Source organism: Numenius arquata, chromosome 8, assembly GCF_964106895.1.
Source record: "Numenius arquata chromosome 8, bNumArq3.hap1.1, whole genome shotgun sequence".
Classification (NCBI taxonomy): Eukaryota; Metazoa; Chordata; class Aves; order Charadriiformes; family Scolopacidae; genus Numenius; species Numenius arquata.
Window position 1 is genome coordinate 5,503,088 of NC_133583.1, and position 25,610 is coordinate 5,528,697.

The following is a 25,610-nucleotide window of genomic DNA, read 5'->3' on the forward strand; positions in this document are numbered from 1 at the left end:
AGCCTAATCTTATTCCTAGCAGGCAATGGAAGCGAACCACTGTGTACAGGCTGATAGCTATTGTATACATAATACCCTCAGGTACTGTAACTTGCATGTGATTCTTCGCATTACAGCAAATAAATTGTTCCAAGTGGCCATAAAATTTTTTTTTTGATACATTTTGTTCAAGTTACCTTTATAAATATTTATCATTGTTTACATAATTATACCTCTCTGACAGCAGGCTTTACAGCAACTTTGAACCACAATAAACAGGCAGACTAGATGACTCCTTTTTAGCCAGGCTGTATCTGTGTTATATGTACATCTATTACCAGCATGCTATGAGCATATCACTCATTTCATAATGTAATTTATAGTTACATTACAAAAGAATCTATCTACAAACAGCAACTATGTAATATTGATAAAGCATTTAGGAACAGAACATAAATTTAATGACTGAGGTATTACCTAGTATCAATAATATGCAGGAAAAGTATCTGTGTAAGTAATCACAATTTATTATAACAAGAACCTAAACAGAAAACATATTTCTTTGTCAGAAACTTTAAAAGAACTTGACATCCCAAAATTCTTTTCTCTCCTTCAGATGTCAGAAGCCAAGACAGACAAGGTAAAAATCAAACCAGCAGAAAGTTTTGAACATGACAAGCAAAATATTTCTTGGCTGAAGAAAGGTAAGTTACATTGCTGAGTTATTAGTTACTGTTTTGTGTCCAGAGATATTTCTCATTTATTAAGAATTATTTTTTGAAGAAAAAGGCATAATAGTTTACAGGCTTAAATATGGCTGGGAATTTCTACCACGTGAATTCCATAGCTTGACTTCTACAAAACGTGTATGTATATTTGTTTACAGAAAGGCCTAGATTACCCAATTTTAAAGTAACCTGAAAGATCATTTTTTCTAATATCCTTGCATCCCTGGGGAAGTTTTATTTGACAAGAACTGTAAGCCATTACAAAGTATGGACCATGGTCTTAATTCTGATGAAAAGTTTTTATTAACTCAAACTATTGCTGAATTGGATTAATATTTGCTTGGTTTTCTCAAACATGAGTAAAGATCAATCCTGAATCTTTGGATCTGGTAGTGTGTTATCTTAGAATGAAGTTGGCGGTTTATGAAATATAAACTCTCAGAAGTAGAGAAGTTATAAAAAATAAGTACAGGAGGGTTTTCCAGTTTAAAGGCTGAAAAATGGCAGGTATTAAGTGAATAATGTGTGTCAAACACTGGTATTTCAAATGCTACATTCTATTAGTTAAACTGTTTAGAAGACAGACATACAATTGTAAAGGTTTTCTTATCCCACATGCCTGTACGTATAAGAGAGAAGAGTTCTTAGGATATATTTCTTGCTGGAAAAATTGATTTGTTAAGTTAGTACATAGCTTATTACATCTTTATGTATGTTAGTTGGTCACAACAGAGTTACTTTATTTTATACACACACAAGAAGAACATGAAATAAAGTCTCAGAGACTTTCAAGACGCATGTGATACAAATTAAATATCTGCGGTCAGGTGCAAATTATGTTTTTTTAACGAGAGGAGTTATATTCTAATCCTAACAAAAGTATTTGGGGAAGACTCAACAAGTGACCTCATATTTTGAAAACATTAACTATGGGGATATTGAGGAAAAGGTTCATTTATAGCCACTATTATGTCATCTGTAAAGTGTGTATCACTATTTTAAGCTCATGTAGTTAATTGTAGGTTAGATCATTTAGCTGCAAGAGGGGCTGCAATGAAGTAGGCCTAAATTAATGTCTCTGCCTCGCAGTCGTCGTTGTTTATGAAGCACTTTGGCAGAATGAAAATCGCACGCTCGAGCAGAGCTGACTGGCCAACATGCAGGCTTTTGGCTGGACACCCAAACCCATCTGCTTGCGAGGTGTCAGGTAACTTCAGTAAAAAAGTCTGCAAACAGAAGATTTGCAGTTTGAGCATCACAGAGAGCGATAGAGCTGAGCGAGATCTGGGTCTGATCCTACACGATAGCATTGCACTTTAGCTTGTAAACAGAAAACAGGTAACTGAATTGAATATCTATCCCATCAGAATAGAGAGGAGCACAAGAGATTTGCAACTTTGCAAAAGGGATACAAAGGTACAGGGGACTTTAACTGGTCCACACCTCTGAGCGGGACAAGACCAATGCCATGGGCCCTCAGAGTCCCATAGCGTTATTTATCCTTTGGTCCAGACCTTCTCCAGTAGCCATGTGGCATCTCTCCACCTGTACCTTCCTGAGTTCATTTCACTTTGGTGATGCTTATCCACAATGCTTCCCACTTCCTAAGGAGAGACACCATCCAGGGTTTCTAGATCATTAGTAATGTTTTGATTGTTTTCTACTTGGAGAAGCTGAGAATTTCTACTTGGAGAAGCAATCTCTCTGAGAAAGAGCCAAACTGTCTATTGGCACCTCTTCTCTCTAAAGTGCCACAAAGCAGAATTGGGCCTTGAAGGTCTTGTACAGCAGCTGAGTCAACAAATAGCTGAAATGTGTCTCATAAAGAAAGGAAGTTTTCCTTGAGATAAGAATATGGACACTATATTATCTTATATTGAAGTTTGCTTTTTAAAAATTTTGTTGATGTTTCTTCACTTTAAGCACTTCTGTGGTACACAGTGGGTTTTTAGAATATGGTGAACCAAATTGTCTGGAGCAGAAGCTTAACTTCTATGTTTAAATGTTTTAAAAATACCTCATGTATAGATTTCAGGCATTCCAATAAACAATGAATTGTGGAGAACAGACTGGCACTGTTTCCCTCAGGCACAGTAAGAAGACTATATGTTCTTTTAACATTCAGTTTTAAAGAAAAGTTATTTTTATTCATGGTTTTGTATTGATTATTTGTTCCTTCTAAAAGAAACAATCATGAACCACATAGTATCAGAAATAAACAAAAAATATAGACTAGGCCGTGGCTTTAGTATCTTTCCTAGACTTCTTTTTTTTCCCTAATGCTTTGCAAAGTAATAGCTCATGGACTGGTAGTGCAGCAGGTCAACATCAAAATAAGGTACCAATTACTTTTTTGTTGACTTTCAACATCAGAAGCTGTTTGACCAGGAAAGAGGGGGGAGGAGGATTTTAATCTGGCTGACAGTTATTTATCTTCTACTTGTTTTGGAAGACAAAAATCAAAACAGAAACCAAATCAGCTTTGTGAGAAGTACTACAGAAAAAACCATTAGGCTAGGATTGTATCTTATTGTATCAGCAGGAAAAGCATAAGTGGTCCTACTCATGCCTCTACCTCTCAGTAAGTCATTTGCACCACCACTGCACTCCCGCACCCCTACCACAAATGCACCAGAAGATTGATGGGAATCTAACATGATATGGAAAAAATAATGCTACACAACCCAGCACAGTCTTGGAGAAAAACATCTATGTAATCATGGTCCTCAACTGTATTTTTAAAGTAGACATTGGCACATTTGCCCTCTCCTTTTATTTCTTGCTTACTCTACAAGCCATTTTTTGTAGAAGGGCCTGAGGTCCCCCTCAGCACCTAGCAGATTGTAGAACAATAGTGATAATGTAAACAGGGAAGCAGGCTGGCAAGTGGGTGCTCTAGGTTTGGTAGACTTTAAGTCCTAAAATATCTCTGTACCTCCTAAGGTACTGAACACTTAAGTCTGGATGTGGCCAACATGAGACACTCCTTGTTTTGGGAGTGCGAATGAGGATGGTGAAGTGATCGCAGTCCTATCCCAAGATGTCTCAGGGTGAAAAATTTATACCAGCAATCTTTTCTGATAGTATGACATGCTCCTCAGGGCTATTATTTCTAAAGATCACACAACAGATTAGAAAACGTGTTTGGAGGGTATGCATCAGACCATCATGTGCAAATCAATCAGAATTGGTACAAATAAGCACCAAGAAAAGGCAGTTGTTGGCCTCTTTTTCTGCTTGTCTGACCTTAGCACTGATGAGAACCAATCCAAGGAAAGCCTGGGACATAAGAATAAAGCCAGGCAATGACTCCTATTTTGTGTAGGAGTGGAGGCAGTTATCTCTGCTTGCTTCTTGCCATGGGGAAGAGCTCGTGGTTGAAGATGGGAGAGAGTTTTGGATGGAGATGGAGAGTTCCCCATGCCAATGCCTACAAAGCATCAGGGCAGAATGAAACAGGGGTTCATTTGCAAAGAAACTTTTGCAGATATCTGCATTTCTGCCCTGAAAAACTGAAGTAGGAATCCTCAGCACACGCATTATCCCCACTTATACATGTTTTGCCCTGACATGCACAAAGTGACATAAATGACAAAGCATTTAAAATATGAATATGAATGTAGAAGTAAAGAATGACCAATGAAACTTGAAGATAATATTAAAGAAGTTTCCTCTGTATGGGCCTGCGTCCTCATTTGTTTCATGCACCCACAAGATGTTCAACAAGCAGACCATCACACCCCAAGCAGGAAACACCTCTGTGGGCTCCTAATCAAGCACAGTTGTTAGAGGAAATCTGGAAAGCTACAGAAGACATGCCATTAGAAATGCAGTACCCAAGGATGAGTAACACTCCCAGGGGCTGACTCAGGGATGCTCCTACCTTACACAGCACAGCCACAACCACAGAGCTGCCTCTTCTACATAGACCAGGGCTCTTTCCACCATGGCAGTGATTTAGTGCCAGATTAGCAGCCATCTGGTGGGAAGGGAGGTCAAAGCAGAGCTAAATTCACACCAGCCTCAGCATGTGGCTTTTGGAGTTCCTTACAAACATTTAATCTCTTGGTATCACTTGATGATTACAGCCATATGGATATGTGGGAGCAGGCAGGAGCTTATCTGACCGACATAAAGCTGTAAAAGGTGACACTGATTTTGCACAGGGGCCAGCAGTGGTCTGTTCACTATTTCTGCATCCATTCTAAATGCAAGGGGAAATGTGTGAGGGCCTAATACTGCCCTCCAACGGTTTCATCCAAAACTGGCCACGGCAGCCCAGGAACGCACATCCAAGTTGGACAGAAATGAAATTTCATTTCGGGATATTTTCACACAAAGCCCTCCTGTTTTATGCTGCCCAGCTGTGTACACAAATGCCCTCCATATATAACTTCCAGTGAAAAGTTAATGAAATGGCTTCCTTGCTCTCCTGCCAAAAATATAACTGAAATGCTAATCTCAAGACTTTCTCCAAAATAACCCCTTTCTGCACTAAAATTCTCATAAATCAGAAACATTTTTGTCTAAAATAAGTCTGTTTTCATTGTCTTGCAAATAGTAAAAAGTCTAGCCCCAATTTCTTTAATCGGTTGCTCTAGCCAGTAGATTTTTGCTGTAGGGCGAAATTCAGCCCTGTACTGAGGGTCAGTACAAGGTCAGCACTTAAACCATAAAATAGGGCTTAAGTGGTAAATAGAGCCTCTGTTCAGGATTATATTTCACCCCTCCAAGGACTATAGTTCATATGAAAAGGGAGATTTACTCATATCATAGACCTGGCTGTAGTGACATTATTCACATTACTCAAATAATACTTTATTCCAGAAGTAATCCCATTGGGTGAGATTGTGCCACAGTTCTTAGTGGTACATCCCAGAAATCCGATATAGGAGCAGACTATTCTGAACTGCACCACACCAAAACATCCCACAGCCTGGTCCTGGGGTTATATTCCTGGGAGTATTAGCAAAACCTTCCTTTTTTGCAGCACTCAGAAATGCCTTTTCCCCAGCACATCCCTCTCATTGGTTACCCAGGGGCTTTAAGAGACTTTTACAAGAAGTAATAAAGCGGGGAGGACATAATGCCATGAGACTGGTTTTGCAGAAAGAGAGTTGTCCTGGAGACACTCGGGGAATTTCCCCATTCTTCCACAACCTTCTGGCTTTTTACCTGGTTTGCAGGATCTGGAGTAACCATTACAAGGCTTGTACTTTGGTTGCAGGGAGATTATTCTCAGCAGAGTGTTCTGATCTAACATACATCCCTGTGTTTAGGGAGCTAAATGACATTTTTAGCATTTCTTTCTAAAAACTCAGAAGTCAATGAATGCAATTTTACATACACGCTTGGACACTCGTTTCCTGAATTTTCCTGACTTGGGTCCAGAAGCTTTTTTCACTCTCTTCTTCCAGCCTGAATTAAGTCTTTGGATTGAAAAGCTTTATAGAAGACTGATAGCAAAGAAATACCTCTCAGTTCCATGTAACAGAAAATGCCAAATGCTTATAAGATGAATGCTGTAATCCAAGCAGACTGTTTCCAGATAAGAACACCACACACACACAAAAGCACATTTAAAAACTGATGACAAGGATCCCAGAGGGCTTAAATTCCTGGAAGATGCCTTGTCAGCTTCAGGACTATGACCAAATGAATTAATCAAGACAACCCTTCCTTTAAGTTGTAAAACAGCAGATTTAAAGACTCTTTTCCAATGGAGAGGGAGTATATGAAATCTGCAATGGTCCCAGCTCACCACTCCTAATTACAGTTTTATAAACTGAATGGTCCTTGATCTTTGAACTGGAGGGTCCTTGGAGATGTATGACTTTGAATACTGCCACAAAAGTGGAATGAATGCACAGTAGAGACAGTGGTACTTCTCTGGATAGTAGAGTTAGGTTTAAAGTCACACTCCTGCCCTGGATCTTGACAGTAAAAATATAAGTGAAGGTTTATTTAGGTTGGATTACCTTAAGTAAATTTGTTCCACAAAGGAAGAGAAAAGTCTATTTCTTTCAACTGCCAATGTCGGGGAAGGCCTGAAGATGTTTCATTCACCCCCCTGGAATTTTTCCAGACCAATTCTATTCTTTGCTGTACTTGGGCAAAATATTCAGAATTTTGTCCTCAGTTGTGTCAGTAGAGCAAAACATGGAATAACAAAATAGACCCTTATTAGTTGTTGAACTTTCTAAGCGACATACATGTTAGAGTAGAACCCACATATCCAAGAACCTCCATAGCGCTTCCTACTTAAGATGACTGTATCGGGTTTGCATGGCAAGGTTTTGGTAGCAGGGGGGTTACAGAGGTGGCTTCTGCGAGAAGCTCCTAGAAGCCTTCCCCCATATCCAACAGAGCCAATGCCAGCCGGCTCCAACACAGACCTGCTGCTGGCCAAGGCCAAGCCCATCAGCAAAAGTGGAAGCACCTCTGGAACAACACTTAAGAAGGAAAAAAAAAAATACCCTGTGCAATTGCAGCCAGACAGAGGAGTGAGAATATGTGAGAGCAACAACTCTGCAGGCACCAAGGTCAGTGAAGAAGGATGGGTCTCGTCTAGGGCAACACAAGCCAGAAAGATGCCTGTACTAAACAGAATTAAGTAAGCTGGATGACAAAGAAAATTCAGTACTAATAAAAGCAATAAGTATTTCAGAAGTCTCATAATTTTTAGTGTGTGATTGTACATCCTCTCCCTGTTACAGATGTTGTTTGCCTTAGATTCCAAGACCTGGATCACATTCACAGTGTGGTTTGCTTCTCTTCAAGGTAGAAGTGGAGCCCAGTAGTCATTTCTTTGGTCAACTTTACCTTACATTTCTGAAAGCTCAAAAAATTATTTGTATTCCTTCTAATCTGGAGTAGTAATGCAAATGTCCTCAGTGGTATTACCAGTTTCTTCTGGAGGGGTACAGTAAGACCTTTGAATATAATTGGGTTTTAGATGTTTAAAAGCTATGAAAACAGCCATTTCAAACCTATTAATGAGCATTTAGTTCATTTACAGAACTTAATTCCTTGATAGAAATCCCATCAAAACAACCACTATGCAGACCTGATTTACTTTTACCCTGAGCTTGAAGGCAGGATAATCGTGGATGTAAGCAGTTCAGTGCCACTTTTCAGAAGGTGTTTTAAGGCCTGCAAGATTATACACTGATATGCAGAGCCAGACTGACAGTCATGTAGAGGTGTAACAAAATCCTTAGTATTGGAGGGGTTCAATGAAATATTTAGATTAAAGATAATTAGATTATGAAAAAAAAAATAGGCCTCCTTTCTCATTGAAGATTTGCAGTCATTCTCCAAAATACAACTGCTTCTAAGTACTCAAAACAAAATGCAGTAGATAGATAACCAGCATGCCCAGGATTTAGCCTATTGCTTATGAAAGATATTATAGGAAAAGTTTAGAGAAAGAACAGAAGTGGAATTAGTTTAAATATTCATTGTTCACTGAAGTTCAAAGGAATTATATTTTCCATCTATTTTTTAAATAAGTATTTAGAACTAAATCCAAATGGAAAGACACTAAGAGTGACTGCTCTAAACATGCAATAATAAAATACTGGCCATAAACCCCTAATCAGAACAGCTCAGTGACTAGTGAGTAGTTCTGGGCCATTAGATCAGGGCTGAGAGCACATGGTTGTACGAGAGGACTCAAATGCACACCTTCCAGAAGAAAACTCTGGTCCCCAGCTATCAGATACCCTATGGAATTTCACAGTTTGGAGATTCCCAAGTGTCTATGTCTGGATGGACAACTTAGAGCTCATTGCCTGTTGAGCGTTTTCCACGTTTTCCTGGATAGCTGAGTACTCTCTCTAGCAGGGACTAGAGCTAATCTCCTGCCCTTTGTGTGGGTGTCCTACCTGCTGGGCTATAGCACCCTTTCCTCTCTTAAAGCAATCTCAACACACTGCTGAAAGCAGGCAGAGGGGGATTTGAGCCTGAGCCGTGCCCGATCCACCAGCTGCCCTCACCAGCAGGGATCTCACTTGCATAGGTGGAAAGGAAGGGACTAGAGCATCTCTTCCAACTCTGCCTCAACAGCAGTGGCTGGCAGAGGTGCCCAATGCAAGTGGAGAAGCCATAAATACATTGGGGTGGTCCTTCTCCCCATTTCCTCCAATGGTTTTCCTATTTTAATTCCTTGTTTCCTCACTTATCCTATGAGCTTATTGCTGATCCTCTGCATGTGCCATACAGAAGGTTGAATCTGGTGCCTGCTGGGCAGAAGGGCATACACAAAAATTAGGTGCTGAAGCCCTCAGTGTCAGCTGAGTTTCTTTATAGCTCTTACTACAACTGAGATTCATCTCTTTGAAGAGAAGTGCACAATGCCTTTTTACCACCTAAGCCATACTTAAGTGGTATAGAGATCTTTGCTATCCCCCTAAACTAAGTTATTTTTTTATTTTAAAGGAGTCAAACAGTCTTTTAGGGTCTCCTGATTATATAGTCTCATTCTAATTTCAGTCTTTAATCTGAATAAACACATTAGAAAAACACAATTAACTTAATCATAAATTCAGATGGATTGTTTATTATCTGTCTACTTAATGTGCTTATGATTGCGGCAGTTAAACATGATAATGTTTTCTTCTCTCATGTATAAATGAATACACAAAGTACAGAAATATGTGCAGGAAGACAAACTTCTTCCTGAATATGTCAGTAGGCTCCAAAGATAGAGGCACAGCTCACTGTCGTGCTCTACAGAAAGACACAAACGTTGCCGTGATAGTGTTGAGACACACAAGAACTGATTACTGACAAATTATGTTCTTCTTGCTGAAATATGCCTACATGCAGCTTCGAAAGAAAGAAATGTTATTGCAGCAGCAAAGATGCAGGTAGAAACACTACTATACCACTGCACCTGTAATTTAAAAGCAGGGGTGTAGATTTTCGGTAAATAAAATAGCTTGAGTTCTTCAGAGTAAAACACAGGTCAACTCAATACCTTCCTACTGAAGTAAGCTCGTCAGACAGCAGATTTACAGAGAAGAGTTTTCTGTTGTGTGATCTTCATTAAAAAAGTTGTCTTAAGAAGGAGTTAAACCCTTTTAACACCAAATTGGATTTTTTTTTTTACATACCCATGGCAACTAACACATGTGCCAAAATGCTATCACATATCCACAAATATTTGGATGCCAAAATTAAAGTTGGAATATTATTCTTCCTGTTCCCTCAGCATATTAAAAGTAGATAATTATTTCAAGCATGCATTCAGTAAAATTAGTGATTATTACTCAGATAGGCTTTTCTCTGTCATTAGACTAATTTTTTTAATGGCCACATAGTATACCATAATGAAGTTTATGTTTGGCTTTGAATTATTCAAGCTTCAGCTAAATTTAAGACACATTACACCTTTTTCTCCCCCCAAACAAGAGTCATTTGTCATCTTTGTTGCCTCACTGTTGGTTCGCAGACAAAGCAGCCCCAACTTCATGTTCTTATTACCTATCACTAAAGCTAAATTCAGACTGGTATTTCCTATTTCTAGCCTCCCTAGGTTTTCCAACTTCAGTGTGTTGACAGTCAGAAAAAGGGTCTTCGAGGTTAATTTCACTCTGTTAACTCACATTTCATGTTGGTTCTCTGCATGACACTCACCACGTAGACCTTAGAAATGAGTTGAGAGGAGTCTTAGAAAAACAGAGTGCATCCTCAGGTAATTACAGTTTTGTAGGACTGCTTCGTGTAACACACTTCTATCAGATGCTGTTCTTTCAGCTTTCCACCACATGAGCTGCCCTGCCCTTGCTCTGCACACTCATTGAATACCAAAGTAGTCAACGCTAAGCTAAATGACAACTTCTCTCTTGTTGGTTAACAGAAGCCTAATATGCTGGACAATCCACACTATTACATGTGTCATAATTCCCAATTTGATTCAGACCAAGGTGAAATTCAGTGGTTTTAAAGATTGACTGCTGGTCCTAAACTTACATCACAGCTGATAAATCAATATTCCTGACTGAAGAGAGCCCAGTTTGATAGTATGCAGGTGAAGGGGGAGATAGAAGAATGGAAACTCAGAATTAAATGTAAGCCTCTTCACTTTGCTTCTTCTAAACAATTTCCCTCATATATAAATACTGCAAAACCAAATAAAATTTTATGATAAACTTTTCTTTTTCCTGATTAAAAGAAAAATTCTATGTTACTGGAATTTTAAATCTCTGAAATCCATGCTTATATTCCAGGAGCGGGCAAAACAATAGAAGAGAGGGTGAAAGGCAGGACAAGAAAGTCAGAAGCAGCGTAGGAGCAATATGGCACCAGGTAGTCATTCTGGTTAGACGAAGTTGTGACCAAATGTATTGTCATCTTTAGCTATTTTAAATGTTTAATATTTTTTTAAAATGCTACTATTATAAAACAAGACATATAAAGAAATCTAACAAAGTATTTGAAATATTTTAGCTTCCAGCTAAGCAATCATTTATTTTTTTCTGACTAATTTATTATTTAAATAAACAACCTATGAGCTTCAGGTAGATATTCACTTGACTCACACTTGGTCCATAACTTTATGATCAGCCCTGTCCCATCACAGATGGTAATCACTAAGCAAAGAAAGTCCCAACAGCAGAAGCTTCCCCAGCTCTCACTTGGAGGGAATCACCAACAGTTGTAGAACGATAGGACAGTCTCCATACCTTAAAATTTTTTCATGAAAAATAAATAAAATATAAAACTAAGCAGCAGTTTTTACAGTATGACACAGCAGTATTACTTGCATTAGGCCAATTTACCACTTATGATAGCAGTAATAGCACTAAAAGCCAATAAAAGCGGTCTGTTCGTTCAGAGATTGGCTTTTATGGCTTATTCTAAATATTATCAAGTGAATCAAAAGCTGTCATTATAGTGTCTAAAAAGCCTTCGTACCTTGTAAGCAAACAGTGTGATTTTGACAAATAATCATTAATATGCCTGTGTGAGACCAAGGCTAAAAGAGAAAGAAAAAGGAAAACCCAATATTTCACTTTACATAAGTCATTAAGATCATTTCAGTTAAATTTCACACAAAATAAAACAGTTTTATATGTAAAATGCCATAGTTTTCCCAAGTTGTGGTGGTTTTTTTTTTAAATCTGTGAACATACCTTTTCATAAAACAAAAACTTGTCAGAGAACTGAACAGTGAAGGATTGAACTATAGTTATACATTATCATCAGCTCTGGGAAAACAAATGATATACATGTCTAAGTAGTGCCTTTTGGGCCAGCATCTAACCTAACCTTCCCTTGGCTTCCATCCTGCCTGCCAGAAGCCTGACAAGCACAGCACTGCTCCTCCTCCTCTTGCTTCACAACAGAAGGTATGTTCCCATAGCATTGGAGAGCTGTAAATTAATTTATCTCCTGTCTCATACCTGGCCAGTTACTCTTGCAAGAAGCTCAGGGGAGCAGAGCCAAGGCTCTGACAGCTCCCAGCTGCACTCCGCCCACTTGGATGTGGGGTGTCCTGAGAGACAACTGTGCTCTCTATTGTATGGAGGGCAGACGTTGGATATACAGGGTTTCCTCTTTGCAGTATTCCTTGCTGCTGCCCAGCAATACTAGGGCAAGTCCTCTTCAAAGCTGCACAGCCCACGTCACTACCTTTTGCTATTTCTAGTCTTTGAACCTCTTGAAGCTCACTGTCCAGTCACCAGCAATGGTTCAAGATGAAGATTTGGGATGCTACTGGCTGCCTAAGACAACTATTACTGGTAACATTCCAGCGATTCATGTGTAGCTTCCTAAAGTGTTTGAGAAAAGATGGAGGAAAAGAGACAGACAGGAGAAAGCACCCTTAATTACCACCCCTGTATTGTCACAGCACAGTATTCAAGTATTGCTTCTTCGTGCTCTCCTGCTGACCTGATAGACCTTTCAGGTGAATTACTCAAGGTCACACACTCTCAACTGGGTAGTCCTACTGGCTCTATAGAGGTGCCCTCATCTGTTCCGGATCCCTGTGGGTAGGCATTACCTGGAGACAGGGGAAGACAGACAAGGTGGAAACACAGCAGGAGCTTCAGGACGTCGTGTGGGATGGGACATCATCTGTTGGTGGGATGACTCCATTGACAGGGTGAGCACAATACCACGTTAAGAGGGTAGGGTATCAGCAAAGTTAGGTGTGGATTGTACAACAGTTCTGACTATATAATCAAGGCTTTTCTCAATTAAAGAATTTGGACTGTTAAAACATTAACTGGACTAACGGTAAGATCATAGTTGCACACACACACTGTGTGCCCCTTCCACCCATCAAAAAATTTTTCAGTGCAGTGTCAACAAGAAGATTTGGGAGCCCCATTTATTCTCAGCACTCTACAAGGAGCATGGCCTTTAGTCTGCAGGCCACAGCGCTTCCTCAGCCCCCAAGGAAGCCACAGCAACTTTGTAGACAAGCTGGCAGACATTCTGGCTCTGGCCTCAAGACCAGGGTACGCAACCGTGGTAAAAGCCTGGGGCGAGCTAAGTGCCTTGGGCCAGGACTGGCCACCTGTCAAGTCTCATGCCTTGAGTATGAGCCTTGGGCAGTTGGCTCAAACATTCATGGCTCAAGCGAGTGCCGTGTCTCAGGGAGTTTTCTTGCCTATTGCTATTTACAGTTTTGGGGGCCCCACTGGAGTGGCAAGCCAGTGTGCTTGCAGTTGACAGCGTTATGCGATACGTTGTGCAGCTGCACAGAGTGCACGGGCAAGCAGAAACATGTGGTGCTGCTCTGCCAAGGGAATTCTGCCCCCAACTCAGCCCTTTAAGGGCCACGTGCGTTTTGCAGGCAGTTTATGAGAGCAGAAAACCAACAGACCTCCCATTCCAAGCTTCTAATTTCTTTGGCTATTTTTCTCCCCCATAGATTAAAGAACTTTCCAGAAACACTACATTTGCAGTGAGGCAGAGAGATCCCAGGTAGAAACCTATAAACCAGGTTTTGCCAAAGATACCCTAAAGCATGGTAAGAAACCTGCTAGGATCCTCTACATGCTTGCATTTATCCAAGAAGTGGTGTATACAACTCTACAAATCTATACCAAATAGAGCTGCTTCCCTAAAAAACCCTCCCACTGAATTATGAGTTTGATTATTTCAACCCAAGGAGTTAGAGTAGGTAAGAGCCGTTTATCTACTCAGAAGAATAAAACGACTTTGGTCCATTTGAATCTCCTCTTTCAGGCAGTGTCTAGCAACTGCCAAGATCCCTTCCAGACCCAGTACACAAACTGAACATCTGCTTTTCTGTGCCCAGCCATAAGCTGGTTCAACAGAGGGCCAACAGCTGAGACCTAGAGACTGACCAAGTTGCTCATAGAAATTATTAATGCCGGTGCTCCACTTCCACCAACAGTATTTTGCAGTACTGATTTCAGTCCCAAGCATTCCTATAAAATGGTAAGAAAATATTTTATTGCACAAAGGTTCAAGTGGTTTGGCTTGTTTGCTTTCCATATCATGGGTCTGCAATGCATGTATTCATCACATGCAGTTTTCCTGTATTATTTTTCCCAAGGGTTCAATCCACCCATAATTTAGCCCCACCTTCCTCTCCGTCACACACAAGTTCTTTATTATTGCTGAGGAAAATCAGAGCACAGGACTCTATGGGTTGCTGTGCAACCTGAAACAATGCTGACAAAAAACAAACATGGGATAGGATTCTTTTGACCAAAATTTCAAGAGCAAAGTCACTAGAATTACTCATATGCTTGATGTTAGACTTGTGCTTAGGCATGTTGCTGAATCTGCTCCTGATAAAAGAGAAAGATGAAGAACGCCTTGGCCTAGATTAGAGGCCATGTCTCGGGTATAGTGTTGCCCTCTAATTGGTAGTGTAGCCAAGGAACTGTATCCTTTCCTCCACTTGAGAGACCACCTGGAGAAATACATTTCCCCCCCCCCCTCAAACTTCACACAAGAGCACAAAACTTGGCTTTAATATAATACATATTTTCCATTTTTTCCCCTCTCTAATGAGAGGCATTGATATTTTTACCTGCATGCACTGTGTTTCGTTAATGGGAAATGTTTCAAACACTGTGGTAATGGACTGTGGGATATGGGATTATATATTTATTAATCTCAGGAGCACTGTGTAGACTGCACCAGTTAGTTACAAGTAGACTGGCAAAACAGGGTTCAGATTCTGGCAAGAGATCTCTTCCTAGCTTGCCTTTTAGGCTGCATTTAGCTCTGCTTTAAAACTTTATGCTGAGCTCTACTTGCTTTTGTCAACTGTGCTACAAACAGGCTGCACTGAGCACTCTGCTCTGTGTCAGTTGTGTCAGAACTAGAGCGACCTCATGGAGAAGGAGATGCTCTTTGAACAGCTGACCATTATGGTTTGTTGCATAATATAGTAAACCTTGCTATATCCCGAGATAACTGCAAAAAAATGTTAGAGTGTGCTTCCATTGAAAGCAAAAAAAAAAAAAATATCTCTCTGCCCATGGAGACTGTATTTATACAGAGTGATGTCTAAATCTAGCTGTATGTGAGTTTACACAAGCACGCTACAGTCAAATACACCCTCACCTTCCCTCCTGCCACAGTAGGTCAGTTTAGATTTTTCAATGTGGTGGCTCTTACAGAAATGAAAGGTATTTTTTGCACAACTGAACAACTACCATTTTAAGATGAAAAAGCCTGCTTTCTCCCCTGAGGGAAAGTTAGGGAAAGTTTCATACATTTGCCCTTTGTAATATTCTAGTTTGTCTGCAGCGAGAAGAGGAAATAAAAGCTAATGGAAAGAGACATTTCTTCTTGGATCAAAACTGAATACTTCCAAGAATGCGTTCTCAGACCGTGCTCATAAATACTTAGAAGAAACAATCACTAGGTCAAATGATTCAGAATGTCCAGCTCCGCTCAGGCACTTTTTTTTCCTAATCAGGTAAAAAAACAATGACAAATTTTTTACTTTTTTTTTTAGCCATTAACCACTAAGCAGCTATTTGCTCCATGAAGGTGATTAATAGGAGAGGAGATGAAACAATTACTTTGGAATATAAAATTAATCATTATTCCTAGATTTGGACATTGAGACAGGAACATACTCTACAGCAAACAAAGTGAAAGCTCAGTCCAGAGCCTTTTTAAACTTCATAACAGTTCAGATCCCAACTTTGCAGGCTTGTTTCACCTTCTCCTCCGCCACCACTTGTCTTGAGGAACTGAGGCATCCTACAGATTGAGACAGTAACAAAATAAATTTTATACCCAATACTAAATTAGATATATGTAATACTTAGATATTCTAAACATCCAGCTTTCTGGGTAGTTGAGACAACTGTGGCTGCCAGTGCCCAATACTTCTTAATGAAGAAGAGCTCTACATATATCCAAGTAATAAACAGAAAAAATTGTATCACCCAAAATTAGTAGCCGTAGATGAGGCAAAGATCACAAAGGACTGCCACCGATTTTAATGACAAAAAGGTCAAGCCCTTAATAAAAACACCAGTACTGAATTATTAGAATCTAACTTTCCCTGATTCTCAGTCTCATTTTCTAATATTTTTTTATTACTCTTTCAATTCTCTTCCAAAAAACCAAGTGGCAACACCTTCTTTTTTGGCCTGTGGTAACCTAGTTTGTGCAATGCCAGCCTGCTCAAAATCTTCCATTTAATTTTATGAGGTCTGGACTGTGGCCCTAGAATTGGTTTTAAAACAACTAAACTTCCCTTCCAGAAAGTACAACACTTTTGAGACAGATGTTAAGAGCCTTGTTCATAAGTTTTAAGAGGTCTCTTTCCAGGGCTGGTCACACTGACCTGCTTCTCCCATTGGTGTCCCACTGGAATGCAGGTTGTGTGTAAAATTACAACTGGATGCTGCAGAGTACCTCAAAATCCTCAATTCCCTTTGACTGTCAGGAAAGTGACAGTAGTCATCATCAGCCAGGTACAACATGAGTTATTGACATGGAAGTTACCTTGGAATGTATGTAAATTTACCCTAAAGTTATTTAGACAGATGATTCACGGTCATACTTTCTTCATCTACATCATAAAATCCTTATTTGCCTTATGGTGAAGACTACCTAAACTATGGTTGGATAAGAAGTCTATTTGCTTTGTCTAAATAGTGCAAGCTCTCCCATATCCAATGACTACCGGAATTACATCATCTTTTCAATTTCTAATACATATTAATTTGTAATATACAAACCCATTCAAATAAATAATTGTGCAGACTGAATAAAAAAGCCATTTAAACTTCCCCCCCCAACTGGAGACACTTTTTACAAATAGTTCTTTTAAGTAGTCTTAATAGTATCTCTTTAATATTGCCATTAAAATTCACCAGAGTTCAAGAGCAGAGCAAATTTACATCTGTTAAAATAATGGAATTGACACTGATATTACATCATTGCTATTTTAAATAATCATTCTTCATAATTCTAACCTACTTGCTTTAAGTCGCAAATAAAGGGCTTGTTCCTACTTTCAAAGTCTACGGCAAAACTCCCTTTGGCTTTCAGGCAGCAGCACCTAGCGTTATAGACGGGGGGCTCTGGTAATATGTGGTGGGGTTTGACTGCATTCACCAATGTAGCCAAGAATAAATCCCTCTGAAAGAAAAATTACTGAGGACAGTTCTGTGAGCTCCAGTGAGACAGGATAATTATATTGGTCTAGCCTGTTCCCCAAAATCGCAAAACTTTATAGCCCGCTCTGAATTCCAAGGTAGTTACAGTTCTTCTGCTTAGTTTCACAAGAAAGCAACATTTTATATAGGTGTTTTTTTGCCATTTTAGTGCAATTTTGTGGTTTTCCTTCCTTAATCTTTTGGGAGAGATTGTTTGAAGAGAAGCATAATGGTAACCCTCACCAATTCACCTTCTCGTGGGAAGTTTCATTGAAATTACATAAGTGTTCTTCTATGAAGAATTCAAACTGAACCTAAAGGAATTAGAAAGATACACTATACGCAGCTAGAAAAATCACCTAAAAGTGCATCAGTGTAGTTGTCTCTCTGATTACAGAAGAAAATGAAGTAAGGATTATTAAGAAATATAGAGGATAAAGGTTATTTAAAACTGGAGAAAATATGCTTTTTACTACCCATTTAACACTTAAAAGAACAAAGTTTTGTACAAGGTTATTGCTAGGCTGCCTTTGTGCTTTTCAAAAAAAAAAGTAAAAAAAAAAATCTGTGTCCACACCACATCTTATCATCTGTAAAATTGTCACAATTCAGCTACCTACATAGAACCCAAGTTTTCAGGGACAGGAACTTTTCAACAGTATCTGCACCGCACATCTAGTTTGACAGATTTTGGGCCGTGGCAGAAATCACCAGTCACTACAGTTAACTTTCTACTAATGCCCTACTAAAACATGTTGAACATTTACTGGACAGTAACCACCAGCTGAGTCTTAACCATAATTTTGCACTGCAGTGTAGGGCCTGTTAGATGACTCTGGGAGCCAGAGAACTTTATTAGCACTGCCATAAAAGCTAAAGCAGAACCAATCCCTTGTTCTATCATCACTGACACTGCCTATTATAAATAAAATACCTATCAAACCCTAGCAAATTTAGGTCCTAACTGAAATGGAAATTGCCTTGGTATCTTTAAGAGCAATTTGGTGTAATAAAAAGCCACATGAGAGAATAAAATGTGACCCTTTACTGTGAAGAAAAGCATAAATAAGCAGCACCACCAAGATCAGGGAGGAAAAAAAATTATTCCAGAAAAATCAAGTTTTAAAGAACCTGCAGTGCTGACTGCTTTACTCCACTTGGAGCTACCTTACCCCATTACGTTTCTTTCCTCTTCCACAGCAGGACACCTGCCCTTACACTTATTTGGGAAAAGGAAAAAAAAAAAGTAGCTTGGATGATGGGGAAATATCTTCCAAGTAAGGACGATTAGGCAATGCTCTGCCTCAGGAAGCTTTTCAGGCACTGTCACTTAATGGTGTCTAAGAGGAAATGAGAGGGGAAAAAACCTAAGGGATTAGCCTACAGATATTTTTATGTCATGCAGTCTGGGGTAACTGAACTAGGAATTCCCTTCCAGATGCATCATCTGTAATACTTTTTGGCACCATTCCTTGGCTTTAAAATATACCATCTTCCCCCCATGCCAGTGGCACTAACACAACTTGATGTCTAGTGCAACTCAGCCTTCAGGATAGTCTTGAATCACACAGCAAACCAGTGCTGTGTGATTAAGTTACAAATACAGCTTTTGCAAACAATTTACTTTTTATGGCTTTCCAATCATGCTAATAAGAGCATACACCTGACATGGAGGACCAGTTGTTGGCACAACTCTCCATCACTGGGGGAAGGAGGAATATTCAAATACATCTGTCTATCCCTAAGCTAATCAAACATATATATTATGGAGACTATTTTTATATTATAAAAATATAGTCTAGATTCTTCAATCCAACACTATACTCTAAGACTAAAACCTGCTTATCTGAAGACTTCATATAGCTGCAGAAATCTTCATGGGAAGAAATATGTTCTTATGTCATCTATTTTTGGCGCTCCACATTGTGACAACAAGGGCTGTCCTGGTGCTTCCATATATGAACGCTTCTCAGGTAGCAGAACAGCTACTACAGATTGTATAGCACCTGCTCGAGGATGAGGTGAACAGAAAGTAAAGCAAAAGTATTTTTGTTTCATCGAGAACATCCTGGCTGAGCCATATTTGTGGAAGATAAAAACCGAGGAAAGTGTAAACCGATGGGGAATAGGGAATCAAATCTTAATATTTTGAGAGCATGAAACTGTGAAATCAGAGTTCTGAACTTGAACAGGTTTAAGATAGTGTGGAACAAAAGTGGGAGGTGCTGGGGAGAAATATCCTTTCAGGATAAGTATTTTCAAAACCTGGTAGTCACATTTTGTTAGTTCTAATCTTCTTTTAATGAAATAACTTCTGAAAAGAGAATCTAAAGATATGGAACCCAAATGCTAATAGAAACAAATTGCAAGTACGATACATCACCAAGTTTACTACTGCTGGATTAAGAAAAAAACCTAATGCACTTAAAGGTATCTTTTGCTTTCTAATACATTTTTTGGAAGATCTGACTTTTTTTAATGGCACAGCCATTAAGAGAAACTAATTATGATTTGACTTTTAAAGGCCTGGATTTTCTCTTACATGTATCATTCTAACTCAGGAGCAAGCCCATTCAAGCAAATGAGATGAGGTTGGTGTGAATGGATTTAAATGTGGTCAGAAGCAAGCCCCAAGATATTTATGGATGGAGCGAGTCGTTCTTGTTCTGGTTGGATGATTAGATCAGTGGAGAATTAGTCCATCATCATGCAGGGCCTGACCCTCCTTTCTCTTACATCACCATACACCAGGAAACATCATGTGGAGTTCACCAGCATTTCATGAGCCTCAAACCACCAAGACGGAGCAACTGAGCCCACAGCCCCAGCCCCCTATACTAGTTGTGCATTGACTACAAAGAAGCCGCCCCCGTTTAAATCGGCAGATATCTGTTCTTTCTTCCTTAGTCTGTTTACCTACTAAACCTCCTATATAAGTTACTTTAAGACCTATTTCTCATTTAAAACATTAATTAACTGTGGTCATAGAAGAGCATGTATTCTTTTTCCGGCATCACATTCAAGAAGTAACTTCTCTTCCATCAGTGTCCAGTGACACATCTACAGATATGGTAAAGGGAAATTGAATAGATAACATAAATTTGACTACTCAGACTCCCTCTACACCAAATTCAGTCCTGTGAGAAATCTTTAGTAGTTCAAGTCTGAGCATTTCGCAACAATTTCTGTGTCAAAGTAAAACAACTATGTCAGACCCAGCAGGATTATTCCCTTTTTAGGCACACACCAGGTTTGGTGGTGTTAGAACAACATGTGATCCATCCATTTCATCTCTAAGATTAGGCAACACTAGCCATTTAAGAAGCCAGCTCAGGAATTGTTATGGTGGGCAGCCGTGAATATCTAGGATAGATTATGAGAAGAGGGAAAAAAACAGATGGAAAGTCTCCAGCAACCATTGGAGTTCCTGACTGTTTCCCTCATGGCAATGACTTTTGGGCGAATTCAAGGCAGAAAACCAAAATGGCAGCCTACAAATTCCCCAGACACCAGGTGTTTACCAGAAAAATCTGTTCCCCAGCCACACTCTGTCCCTGTTCTCAATGGTTTCCATGGGCCTCTCCCCTACCAGGCACTAGACAGTCTGCTTTCCCAGTATATCTGCACACTTCTCACTTCTGAGAAACAGGGAGGATTAAAACTACCTTCAAAGTGGAGAAAACCAAGTGCAGTTGCTTCTTGGATCTAACTCGGCAACGCCAGAAACTGTCCGAGAACCACAATAACATTTTACACCATCTTCTTCATGCCATAGGCAACTACAGAGCATCATGTTTTACTGCTATCCTGTCCCTGGCCAGCCAGTGGTCCACCAAGGACACTGAGCTGGAGAACACTGGACTTAGTTAACTCCAGTACAGCTTTACTTCCTACCATTACACATTTTTCTCAAGATATTTTAAGCACCAAACATTGCCAGTATCATGGTTTCATATTCACATTATACTTCGCTAACACCATGTAGAGTTTCTCTGCGTTAAGTGGTGTATTTTATCTTTTCCCAAAAATGAGATGTCTGCACCATAACATATCTTATAGACAGCTCTTTTCATATCTAAATCCCGAGGATTTTTTTGGGGAAAAAAGAAGATTATGTATTTATTCATAAATTAAATGAGATTAGTAATTTTGAAAGTAATTTACAAATAGCAATCAGCCTCTGCAATGAAGGTCAAAAGAAAAAGGACACATTAGCAATTGAATATCTTCCCTCCCTTTAAAGTTTTAATACTGCATACCTGTTAATAATGGGAAATATCCTTTTTCAAGAGTAGCATTTTCAAAAATTGGTAGGATTCTTTTGCTAATTCTAATCTTCTTTTAATAAAATAATTTGTTAAAAAGGATTATAAAAAGGCATGAAAATGGAATGCCAATAGAAGTGTACTGCCTATACAATAAATAGTTAATGTATTTTCTAAATGAATGATTTAAAATAGCTATTAAAGTAAAGAGAATGAGCTTATGTTTCTAGTAATGACTTCTCTGCCTCAGAATGAAATCTGTAAATCCCTGATTGCAATTTCACATCCCAAAAGAACAAGCAGTCCTGGGACCAATGCTTATTGCCTTTATCATTAATACTAGCATACCACATATGTGATTTTTATATTGCTGGTTTGAATATTTAGATTTATACTTGTGTATGCTTCATATTTTAAATCTCATACATCTATTCTGTCACAAAAATAAAGCTCTCCTTCAACAAGGCTTTTTTGTATGTACATGCATACATGTACACACAGACTTTCAGGATAACTACAGTTTTATTCATAAGAGTGCATAATGATTCAGGTTGTGATTGTTAATAAAAATGCATTTCTAACCATCAAATTTGAGTCTATTATTCTAAGTTAATTGCATTTGCCCTAAAGAGACTTGCGACTGGCTGTCAGCCTATTTGTGTCAGTTCCATTTTATTCATCAGTCAATCTTGTCTCCTCTTTTTTCACATCCCATATATTGATCAAATAGATTTGTTAGCATGCCTCTGCAGCTTTAAAAAAGTTTTTGTTATTTGTCAGGTTTATTTGATTACTATATTAGTTTGCGTGTTATCCTAATTGTTATTTCAATAGAAAATAAATGCCCTTTGATAGTCCCACAAGATTCCCATTAAATATAATCCATATAACAAGTTAGTGGATGGAGTGAATGTGTTAAGAAAATAAACACATTAAACCTATTTTAAAAGGTGGTATTAATCCGCAGCTGTATTGTACTTGATCCAAAAGACAGGAATAGAAATAAGTACAGCGTGAAACAATTTTGATAAACATCAGTGCCGTATCATTGCATATTATGCGATGTATAAAATACTTTAAGAAAAAGACATGCGATATAAAATAAACTAAGGTCATATCTGGAAGAGTGGGTTTTGTGGTTAAATATGAAATGGTACGATATATATGGCTTGAGACACTAAAAAATAGGCTAGAGAGGCTGCAAGAAAAGGCAGGCGGAAATGCTGTGTTATGTGGGGCAAATTTTTGATAGGGAGAGAAAAATCAGCTTTTAGGAAAGTATTTATTGGAGCAAAAGATAGACATCTAAGCAGCTGGCTTCTTCCCCTGTAAAGACACGATACGCTGTTTAGTGAAATAAGAGTTTAGATAGATTAAAAAGTTGAAACAGCATCTTGTGCACCTTAGTCACTTAGTTTTGGTAATGACTTCACAAAACCCCACAATTTTTACCTTAATCTTCTCAAAGAGAAAGCTGATGCAACCTGTTTTTCCATACAAGTGTCTCAAAACTGCCTGCAATACCTTCATTATCAGCAAGACTACAAAACCCTTACTCCTTGCTTAACATTGAACCTGGGATCTCCCCAGCTGGTAGCTGAGTTTGCAGTGTCATAAATAAGCACTGTGGAAAATCAGCAATAATGTGCTTACCATCCCATTAAAAAAAATGATATAAGTCCATGTGTCTTAAGGTAGCCACTCAAGACATAGAAGCATTGATTTGATAAAAACTCAAGGAAACAAAATCTTGGATTTTACCTGTACTTAAGTACCTTGACCAACCCCATAGCTTTCTGAAACTGAAACGTGAAATTACCAACGTTTTCCAAATTTCTTGTGAAAAACTAAGTTCTTTCATTTCTTTGGCCAGGACTAGTCTATGTATTATCTAACTTTAGTCACCTAGAAGTTTGGTTTCTGGTCTGGGTAATTACCTACATTTTGTCTGTAGGCAACTGCAGGGGGGTGGGGTGAGAATCGGGACAAAACAAGTCTTCCAAAGCAATTTTTTTCCTGGTTTAACTCTTCTTCCAAGATGGGATGACTTGCCAGCAGGACGAGCTTGAATTTTTCATTGATTATTGTAGGAGTTTAGGCCAGACGGAACACGTATCAAACCAACTACAGCTGGTATGATGACCATCATCCTAAGGGGGACCTATCTCATTGTAGCAGGAGCATTTTCAAGCTGTGGACACTTAAAACATCCAACTCCTAGATTATTATTTTTCATCTAGAACCTCTTTAACAGTATTTCATACCAAAGAATCATGCTAAAGCTTCAGATGCCCTGAAATAAAGCTCAAACTTGCCATTGTCCTAGAGCAGTTTGCAACGCTCCTGCAATTCAGAAGCACACGGCGTGATGATAGTTTCAAGCTAAACTGTTATGACCAGCTAGTATGGAATATAAACAGGAACAGATGAGAAGAATACAGCCTCAACATTTGAGACAACAAAGAAAGAGTGAAATGATTGCTACATAAAAGACGTTTCAAAGACCTCCCAGAAAAGCAGGCATAAAAATCCCCAATAAAAAGGCTCAGCAAGAAAACTGTCACACCCCCTAATCCTCAGCAGACTTTAACAAGATGTTTGCATGAGCCAGAGATTGTCTCTTTCCCCAGAAGACAAAAGGCACAGAAAACAATACTGTCTAGCATAGGATTAGGAAGCAAGAGATAGATAAAAAGGATTCCTTAACCTTACAATTAGAAACCCCAACTCTCCAGCCAAAAGGATAATCAGAAACAGACTGCAAACCTGTGTTACAATAATTGCTGCATCTTTCTTTACTCTTTGAAAACAGATATATTTTCTGAAGACTTTTTTTAAAATTTATTGCCACTCCAAAAAAGGTTTTGATGGCCACTTAGCTACAAGACAACTGCTGCTACCAAACCACAATTCAGCACACATGGAAATAGCCTTTTATTTCCCATTCTTTATATTTCCATCACCTCCAACCAAGCAAAAATTAGATTACGAGTGCTCATACCAACCTCCCAGTAAATTGTACAACTAAAAGCAAAATGATATGTAATGCACTAGTCTTCTAACAAATGATCAGCTCACTGTGCCCTAAACCAGATACATACACAGATTCTTCATGCCAAACTTGGCATAAGCATGTGCTCTGATTAAAAAGGAAACAACTTAGTTGTTATAACGAGCATCTTTAGCTTTATTTGGTATTACTAATGCCTTTAAACAGAAGGCAGGGTACTGGCAAGAGTAGGAAACAGACTTGAAGGGGGAGGAAACCTACAGGCTGGAAAAAAACTACAGTTTCCAAAGTCTGACCCTCCTGCTGTAGCAAACTAGTGACCATAAGCTGTAATAACTGGAGAAGTTTGCTGCATAAAAATTTAAGACTCTCTCTGAAGCTGAACAAGGCAACCCCAAGACATTGACAACTGCATTTACAGAGCATATATTAACCTATGGACATGACTTCAGCACCTAAACAATCATGTACAATTAGGAACTATACATGTCCCTGCTTTGTAGGAGATTGAGGCACACAAGAATTAAATGGTTAGTGCAAGCACTCACTGAGGGACAGACGGGTGTTAAGCGGTCACCACCTCCAACTGGCAGTTGATGTTGCTAGCCTTCTCCAGTCTTTCTGGTACCATCAAGAAAGGAAAAGACAAGCAACTTCTTTTTTCTTCAGGTGCAGCACACTTGCAAACTATCACTCTATGCTCTTGTGATCCTACTGTCTGTTGTACCTTAAATTTCCTGCCTTAAGCTAATGTTCCTTGTTCTGTGCAAGCTAGACGCTACCTCAGAGCTGCCTCATATGCTGTAGCAGATGAAATAATCCCTCTTTAAGTAAACTACTTGAAACCACTTTGAAAGGGGTTGGCAGAGATGCAACCTTAACCATTGTCATTTGTTACAGAAAGACATAAACAAATCACACTTCCCAGAAGAATCATGGCTTGAAACAAACACACTGAAAGAGGCAAATGTTTCTGTTCTCCTTTTAGTAAAGTTCAAAGAGAGCATAAAGC

At 39.0% G+C, this 25,610-nt stretch overlaps 1 protein-coding gene across 1 annotated transcript in view; it reads left to right on the plus strand.

Annotated features, from left to right (window-relative positions):
- Positions 1-595: 595 nt before the first annotated feature.
- The window catches only part of MDFIC2 (MyoD family inhibitor domain containing 2), a 46,267-nt gene continuing 21,252 nt past the window's right edge, over positions 596-25,610 (plus strand). The window contains exon 1 of the mRNA XM_074152615.1: positions 596-683. Coding sequence (XP_074008716.1) covers positions 596-683 — 88 coding nt within the window. The remainder of the gene's footprint in view (positions 684-25,610) is intronic.